This window comes from Motacilla alba, chromosome 2 (assembly GCF_015832195.1).
Source record: "Motacilla alba alba isolate MOTALB_02 chromosome 2, Motacilla_alba_V1.0_pri, whole genome shotgun sequence".
In the NCBI taxonomy this organism is placed as follows: Eukaryota; Metazoa; Chordata; class Aves; order Passeriformes; family Motacillidae; genus Motacilla; species Motacilla alba.
In genome coordinates, this window is record NC_052017.1 from 7751891 (window position 1) to 7760789 (window position 8899).

The following is an 8899-nucleotide window of genomic DNA, read 5'->3' on the forward strand; positions in this document are numbered from 1 at the left end:
CGCGGCGGCCCCCGCATGTGCGGGCGCGGGGCGGCGCGGGGCGGCGCGGGGCGAGGCGCTGCCGGCCGGAGCCCCGCGGGGCGCCCCTCACCGCCCTGCCCTCCGCGGGACACCGGCTGCTGAGAGCCCGCCTACACCCCGCCCCGACACCGGCGCTTCGTTTTTTCTCTTGCACCCCCCACTCCGCTCCCCAATTATTATTATTTTTATTATCACTAATTTTTGCTCCGCGGATGAGGCGCGGCGGCGGCGGCGGCGGCCGGGGCGGCAGGCGGCAGCGCGCCGCGGGACCGAGCGGCTGAGCGGCGGCGGGAGGCGGCGAGCGGCGGCGGGAGGACCGGAGCCCCTGTGTTTTCGTTTTTTGTCAAAGTTGGAAGTGGTGCAGGCTCGGCTGCTGGCTTGCGGGTCTCCCTGCATTTGTCTCTTAATTTTTTTTAAATTACTCTTAATTTTAAATATTTTTTTTCCTTTTTTTTTTCAAACTCTGGATTTTGAATGCCGAGCGAAGCCAGGAGAAACGAAAGCAAATAGACACCTGTGTGTACGTGTGTATATATATATATATACATTTATATATATATAAAAATATATATATTAAAAAATTAAAATAAAGAACAACAGACTGCAGCAGCAACAACAGACAGCGCTCGGCAGCGCCCGGTCGGCGGCGGGCGGGCAGCGGAGCCGTCGGCGGGGCGGCCGCGCAGCATGGAGGAGGGCGGCCGGAGCCCCCGGGAGGAGGCGGCCGAGCCGCAGGAGTCTGGCGGCGACGCGGAGCCCGGCGGCGGCGGCGGGCGGCGGGGGCTGCTGCTCCCCCCCGGTGACCCCCCGCACCCCCCACCCGCACCCGCACCGCATCACCAACTTCTTCATCGACAACATCCTGCGGCCCGAGTTCGGGCGGAGGAAGGAGGCGGGCGGCCCCGACGGAGAGCCCCGGCGGCCCGGCGCGGAGAGCCGCCGCAGCCCCGCCGCGGCGCCGGCCCCCGGGGCTCCGCTGCCCGGCGGCGGGGCGGGCTCGCCGGGCCGGGGGGAGGGCGGCCCCGCCGGGCTGGCCCTGCACGGCGCCGCCAAGAAGGGGGGGGGACCCCGCGGCGCTGGAGGCGGCCCTGAAGGCGCGGGGGCTGAGCGGCGGCGACCTGTCGGTGAGCTCGGACTCGGATAGCTCCCAGGCCAGCTCCAACGCCGGGAACCAGCCCATGCTGTGGCCCGCCTGGGTGTACTGCACGCGGTACTCGGACCGGCCCTCCTCAGGTAAGCGCTGCCCCGCCGCGGCCCCTTCCCTGGGCTCCCCACGGCCGCGGCCCCTTCCCTGGGCTCCCCGGGCCGCCGCCGCCCGCCCGCGAGGCCGGGAAGCGGCGTGGAAAAGACCCCGCTCCCCTTTCCCTCTCCGCCTTCTTCTGGTTATATTTTTCTGTCTGGGTTTCGCTTTTGGGGTTTTTTTTTTTTTTGGCGGGTGGGCGAGTTGTTTAAAACGGCCTGAAAATGCTTGAAGAGGCAGGGTCGGCTGGGGGTGCGCGGAGCCGCAGGGACGAGGAGGGAGCGGGGGTCCCTCCCTCTGTCCCCGCCGCCGCGGCGGAGCTGAGGCCGCCTGAGCTCGGGGCATTTCCTACCGACGAGTTTTATCAAAGAGGGAGGAAAAAACAAACTGTCTTCGGGCTCCCCGCTCATCCTCCCGGCGAGCTCTCCTTTTCCCTGCCGGGAAACACCCCCTGCGCTGGGTTTTGGGAAGGGGAGGTGGCATTTCCATAGGCCTCGCCTTGTTTTGATTAGTCTTTTTGGCCAAAAACAATCCGCGATCGTTTATTTCTCTAAAAGAGGCCTCCGAGCCGCCGCCGTTTCTTTCCTTTCTTTTAATTTCCCCCCATATGCTGTAGGTCAGCTCTGTGGGGGCCGGAGGACATTTCCAAGAGCCGGGAAACTTCTTTGGCAGAGTCCGTCCCTTGGCAAGGGCTCAGGCAGAACGTCCTGAAATTATCTAAAAAAAAATATTAAAATTAAAAAAAATTAAAAATAACAAGCAGGGGGTAAAATGTCCTTTCGTTACCGCGGGGACAGGAGAGCTGGCTCCAGCAGATCGGTAAAACCCCGGTTAAAAACAAGTAGAAAACACTGGAGGAAGGCATGGGAAACATCAGGCAGGAGATCTGCTCCCGGCAAAATAAAAAAACAAAATATGGGTCTTTATCTCACAAAAGCGGCGAGGTAGGATTTTCACCCCGGCGTCGGCTAGCTGAGGAAGGGATCGTAAAACGAGGAGAAAATTAGTTCGTAATATCTGAAAACAAACTCTTACTCGGAGGTAATATTCAGACCTGAATTGGAATTTGCTCCATTGTTCTCCAGTGCTCTCCTTTGTTAATATTTAATTAACATACATCCTCACAATGGCTCGGCCCGGGCAGAAAAGGCTCCTTGTGCTGCCGAGAATAATATTCCCGAGAATAATCCCGGCGATTCGGATCGGGCCGTGCAGCGCCATATGGGCACTGCAGCGGAGAGGCGGAATGCTTCTGGCCAAGTAAACTGCAAGAGGATTTCCATTATAATTTTTATCGCGACTCACCAAAAAAAAAAGGAAAAAAAAAAAAAAGAAAAAAAAAAGGGGGGAAAAAGGTAAAAAGTATAGAGGTTTTCTTATTAAAAAAAAAAAAAAATCTGTTCAGGGTGTAAAATTTAGCCCGGTGCCTCTGCCCCTGGTGCAAGCTTTCCTTGCCGGGCACTCCCGGGACACAGAGGCTCAAGAACTGCGTGTCTGGCTGGGGAGGAAGGGGCCGGGGGAGCGGAGGGGGGGCAGCCGGGGGGCTGCGGGGGCGCCGGGGGCTGCGGCTCCCGTTCCCGTTCGGCCGCCTCCCGAGCATCCCCGGCAGCGGAGGCACAAAGCGGGCTCCGCCGCCTCGCAGGGAGGGGGTGACGCTGCCGGGGCCGGAGCCCCCCGGGCGGGAGCCGTGCCCGCAGCAGAGCGTGGCGGTGTCGGTGCTTCTCCTCTCTCCCGGCCGTAGGTCCCCGCTCCCGCAAACCAAAGAAGAAGAACCCCAACAAGGAGGACAAGCGGCCTCGCACCGCCTTCACCGCCGAGCAGCTGCAGAGACTCAAGGCCGAGTTCCAGACGAACCGGTACCTGACGGAGCAGCGGCGGCAGAGCCTGGCCCAGGAGCTCGGGCTCAACGAGTCCCAGATCAAAATCTGGTTCCAGAACAAACGAGCCAAGATCAAGAAGGCGACGGGCAGTAAGAACTCCCTGGCAGTGCACCTCATGGCCCAGGGGCTCTACAACCACTCCACCACGGCGAAAGACGGCAAGTCGGACAGTGAATAGCCGAGGGAAAGGGGGGGTGGGAGGGAAGCGAGGGAGGGAGGGGGGAGGCAGGGGTGGGGGGGCCGTTTGCAGTCAAAGTTTATACAATGCAATAATTTAATTAAAAAAATAAAAAGAAACATAAGGGCCAGTGTATAAAGATTATACCAGCATTAATAGTGAAAATATTGTGTATTAGATATAATTCTGCAATATTCTATGTATATATAATTTACAGGTAAGGTGGTGTAAAAATCCAAGATATCTGATTATAAAATATTTTTTTTTCGGTTGGTTGGTTGGTTTTGGTTTCGGGGGTTTGGGCTGGTTGTTTGGTTTCGTTGGTTTTTTTGTTGGTTTTTTTTGGTTGTTTTTTTTGGTTGTATGAAGTTTTAGATGCTATCTTTAAGATTTTTTTCAAGCTTAAGTTACTTTTTTATAGACTTAAGCGCAGTTTTAATGGACATTGGACGCTGTTTTTTGAAATTCAAAAAAAAAATTAAAAACAACTTTTGCTGAAGTCCAAAGATTTTTATTGCTGCATTTCACACGACTGTGAACCGAATAAATAGTTCTCTTATTTGTTCTATGAGTTTTAACTTTTTTTTTTTCACCCCACCCCTAACCTTTTCTTTTGGTTTTTTTCCCCTCCTTTTTTTTTTTTTTCTTTTTTCTTCTTTTTCTTTTTTGGGAGATTTTTTTGAGAGTGTAGTGTTTTTGTAATTTTTTTTTTTTTTTGGAGTTGGGGTGTCTGGGGCTGATTTTGGGGATAGACGAGGAGAATTTAATTTTAAAAGAAAGAAAAGATGTAAGTAACGTTAGGGAAACAAATCTCAAAGCACCGTCTTGAAACACGCCCGGGGTCCTTCCTTGAGCCTCTGCTCCTCCATCACCGCCAACGAGAGCCACGGGCGCCCGTGAATGCGGGATGCAGGCGTGGATGCTGGCTAGAGATGGGGTCAGCACCCCCGTCCCCTTCCAGCTTGTTGGGATAACTTCGGGAACCCCAGCTCCGAAAAGCGGGAGCCTCTCCGGGATGCTGCTCCCTCACGGCCCCGCTGTCCCTCCGCGGAGAGCGGCCGAGGGATGGGACCCGGCTCCGCTCCGGCATCACCTCCCCGAAACATTTGGGAGCGTTTTAGCCCCCCCTTTCCCCCCAGAAGTCCCATTTTTAGTTGTACCTTCCCCTCCGCAGCGCGACGCTCCGCGGCAGCGTGCGGGTGGGTGTTTCTCCCCACACCCCCCTTCCTCACGCACACGCCTCCCTGAAATCGGAGTTTTTTGGGGGGTTCGAGGCGCTGTGCTGCGTTGAACCCGTCTGTCCCGGAGCGTGGGGTCCCTGTCCCCGCTCCGGAGGGGGATTTGTCCCGCGTGGGCCTGGGTGTGCGTGGGCGGCTGCTCAGGAACGGATTCTCCTGCGACGCTGTTTGTGGTGGGGGGGGGAAAAAACTTCTCGCTTTGCCTTAAAACCTTTTTATTTTGCAGCTCTGATAGATACACACTGTACATAGTAGTATAAAATTTAAAAAAGGGGAAACAGAAAAGGAAAAAAAAAAAAGGAAGGAAAGAATCCAGCTATAAAATAAAAACTGTAATTTTAAATTCTGTGAATAACCATCAGCTGCTTAGGGGCCAGGATTAAATGACTTTGCCTTTTAGCAAGAAAGCAAAGGATTTTTTTTTTTCTTCTCTCCAGTTTATAAAACATGTGCATTTTACAATTGCAGTATCAAATATTTATAATCGGATGAAATATGAATGTTTCTATTTACAACTGTGTTCTCAACATTGTGAACATTCTCTCTGCATTTTGTGTGTTTCGATTCTCGAGGACTGCATTAAATAATAATCATTTAAAAAAACCCCAACCACAGAACCCACTTTATTACGAAATCCAACCCGTGTCACTCAGACGTTACAATGGAGCTATTCGGGAATATGTATCCCTAAATGTCCATACAGCCTTCAGACTGCACTCCTGAGCGTTGGAGCTGGAATTAGAAGTATGTCGTAGTTTTAATCCTTTACAGGGGTGTGTGTGGGGGTAAAATCCGTGGCGATTTATGAGAGAGGTGGTTTTGCAGCCAGGCGTTTCATCAGCCTTTTGACTTAATGAGGAAACTTTGGGGGATTCATTCCTAGGCTGAAGGAGAGGACGAACGCCAGCCGGCACCGAGCCCCTCTCGGGCACTCCTCCTCCCGCTCAAAAGGAGCTGAAAACGGAAAGGAAAATCTCTTTAATCTCACGTACTGTCAACAGGTTTCACCTTTTCAAGACTTTAAATACCCGGTGGTGCGATGCTCTGACAGGCTGCGTTCGGAAAAGCTCTGCTAGGAAAACACGTAACCCTGGAGCTCGGGAAGAGGGGATGGAATATTGCCGATGCCACGCCACGAAACCAGGCACCCTGTAAAATACTTGGCAGCCCCGGGAAATGATAGTGCCACGATTTTAGGACAGGCTGGACAAAAATAAAACGATCATCCGCCTTGCTGCGACAAAGGGCACAAGAGCTCCGAAATAGCATTCCGCAGGCAGGAGAGGGAGGAAGGGCAGAGCCTCACTCACCCTCAGGGTCGCTCCTGCTGCAGGGGACACGCTCCCAGATAAAACCAAGGAGAATGGCGGGGGGAGAGGGGGAAGTGCGTTCAAAATATTATTTTGTTCTTTATTTTTCTCAAGCTGCTGCTTTGGGATATATTCTGCAAGGGGCAAAATTCTCCAGGAGCGGAGCTGCCGCTGGGACAGTGCACCAAGGGCTTCACCTGCCCGGAGGACCTGGGACAAAGGCTGAGTGCGGGGATGCCACCAGGATACTGTGGGGTCCTGCTTCCCATCTTGCTTTATTTCCCCAGCCTCTCTGGTTTGCGTGCTTTTGAGATATATATATACACACATATATATTTCTTTTTTTTTTTTTTTGTCACGTTCATTAATGGAGGCAGGTGATTTATAATCCCTTGGGAGAAAATCAGTGGCAGTGGGTGCTTAAGAAGAGTTTTAAATCTGGTTTGAAAAATAGCTTCCGTTGTCCGACTGTACAAAATGGCACCGTGGGTGTGTTACACCAGGGTGGCTAAGCCCCATGGAGATATTATTTGTATTTTTTTAAGAAGTCACTAAACCTGCAGTGGGGAAAAAATTGGCCCTGTCCCTAAGAGTGCAGGCAGAAGTGGAGCTTCCACCTGTCCTCACCCAGCCTGATCAGAAAAGCTGGGAACAGAAAACAGATGTGTGACACCAGCAGGAATATGTAGTTTTGGGTTAAAAAAATTAGTAGTGAAACTTCTCCAAGCTAGTCCAGTCTGTGGAGCAAGGACAGACCCTATCTCGCTGCTGCTTGGACTTTATCCAGACCAGAATACAAAACATTTGCTATTGGTAAGCCGTGCCTTCGGTGGGAGCAGCGAGTGCCTCGCACGGGCCGTGCTTCTCACCTGTCTCCGATATTTTGGGGAGCGCTTGCCCGTGAAGAGCGCAGGTTTGGAGGGATTCGCCCTTCTGCTGCCTTCGCCACCCTTGGGGCGGCTGCTGCTCCCCGTGCGCCTCCAGAACGCGCTCCCACGCCCGGGCAGCGGCTCCCCGCTGGCTCGGGAAGGACCGCACAGTGGAATCAGCCCTCGACAATTTAAAATGTAAAATTATTTGAACAGGGGGAGCTGCCGCACAAACTCCTTTTGCGATTTCAGCAAAGCAACAAGCCCTTTCTGAAGCAGCCTTTTTTATTTTGGGAAAGGCAGAACCCCAACCCACAACAGCCCCGAAGCCGAGCCACAGCCTCCCCAAAAATCCGGCTGAGCCGGGGCAAGGGCAGAGGCAGGACTGGCCCCGGAGTCACACGGCTGGCAGCGTTTTCAGCCTGGCAGGCAGCTCTCCCTGAGATTCCCTCCCCCATCTAGCGGGGCAGGCTCCTTCCCCTCCAGCCAGGGCAGCAGAATTCAGAAAAAAAAAAATAAATAAAAGGGAAAAAAGCCAAACTAACTAATCAAACGAAACAACCAACCCAGAAAAGTATTTCAGGGCCGAACAAAAATACATCCGCACTTGCCCGCGCCAGCCAGCCCCTCCGTGTAATTAATTAAGCGTATTTTCCCCGTAACTCTGTTCGGTGAGCATCTGAGCACCGAGGTTCAGTGAAGGTGTTCCTCCGCTCCGCTCCCTGCTAACGCAGGATGTGGCACACGCATTGTACAAACCCACACCCAGACACGATGTATGCAAATGTCCGCGCCATTGATTGTGAAATGCACATCAGAGTTAGAGGGGGAAACTATTTAGCTAGCTCGGGTTTGTGGAGAAAGAAAAAAAAAAAAAGTAATTCTGTATCCCGCTGATTTAATATCCGACCGCCACATTCAATCCCCGCCCATGCAGCTATCAAAAGTACCCCTGGGATGTTTGGATATCATCTCCAAACTAACATCTGTGATTATGAAACGCTCAGAAGGGGAAGGTTAATAACAATTTGTTTCAAAGGGCCATGAGTCAATTTTATAAACAAATTCGCGTCGTCTAAAAAGCAAGCAAACAAACAAACAAATAAACAAACAAACAAGCAGCGTGGAAGCTGCACCCACGGGCAGGGGCCGGACCTGGGTACTCGGGGCAGGGTTTGTGCCCGCTTCCCGCAGGGATGGAGCCGAGGCAGCCTGGGACGGGCCCGGGAGCAGCAGCCGGGGATGGTGGGGCGTGCAGGGGGAGAAGTTTGTGCTGCGACAGCCCGGGGGATGCTCCGTGGCTGCGGCAGAAACGCACCCAGACACATTTGGGAAGCGTAAGGCAGTCCCGGGTTTCTGTACAGAAAGTTGGGACAGTCCCCGACGGCGGAGCTGGGTTCCGTGGAGTAGGAGAGGGGGCAGGTCTGGGCTCTGCGGGGCTGGGGAGGGGTATCCATGCCCTGGGCTCACCCCTCGCACACACCGAGCCCAGCCTCGCAGCTAAAACCAGCACCAGCTCGCCCTCAATCTGCTCTGCCGCGTATTTTGGGACCCTTGGCAAACTCGGGCGAGGCTGCCGGCCAAAGGCTGGCCCCAGCACCGGGAATAAGTGGCCTGGTTGAGGCCGGGCAGGAAGGGACGACCGAGCCGGCAGCTCCACCGACAGGTACGGCTGGAGGCCGGCGGCAGCCGCTCGCCTGCTGCCCTCCCCTGCCGCCGCCCGCCCCCGGCCCCCGTCCCCGCCCGCTGCCGGCCCTGCCTGCCCACGGCTGCCTCCCTCGCTTGCTCTGCCCCACCGTCTCCTCGACCTGGAAAGAAATTTAAATTAGGCGTTTGACACATTTTAACGTCTTGGAAAAGAAAAACAAAAATTAAAAATAAAAAATAATACTAAAAAAAAGAAGGCAAAACAGAAGGGCGTCTCACGCACACACACAGGCACACCGGGCTGCCCCGCGTCACTGCGGGGCCGTGCGTGGGAAGCGACGGGAGCGGGGGGACAGGACCCACTCCCCGCGTGTCCCCGGGGCTTCTCCTGAGGGAGGGCTCAGTCCTCGTCCTCTCCGCTTCCCCTCCCAGGAAGCAGGGGCGAAAAGAGCCCGTGTCCCCGCAGAACCCCGGAGCTCGCTGCGTCAGGCGGGCTGGATGGAAGGTGGGCTGCGG

At 54.4% G+C, this 8899-nt stretch overlaps 1 protein-coding gene across 1 annotated transcript; it reads left to right on the forward strand.

The window, feature by feature from the left end:
- On the forward strand, positions 1-3321 carry EN2 (engrailed homeobox 2). The gene is given in 4 exon segments (XM_038128332.1): positions 1-834; positions 836-1078; positions 1080-1254; positions 3003-3321. Coding segments are annotated over 4 exon segments (861 nt in total). The 5' UTR covers positions 1-708; the 3' UTR covers positions 3320-3321.
- The last annotated feature ends 5578 nt before the right edge of the window (positions 3322-8899 follow it).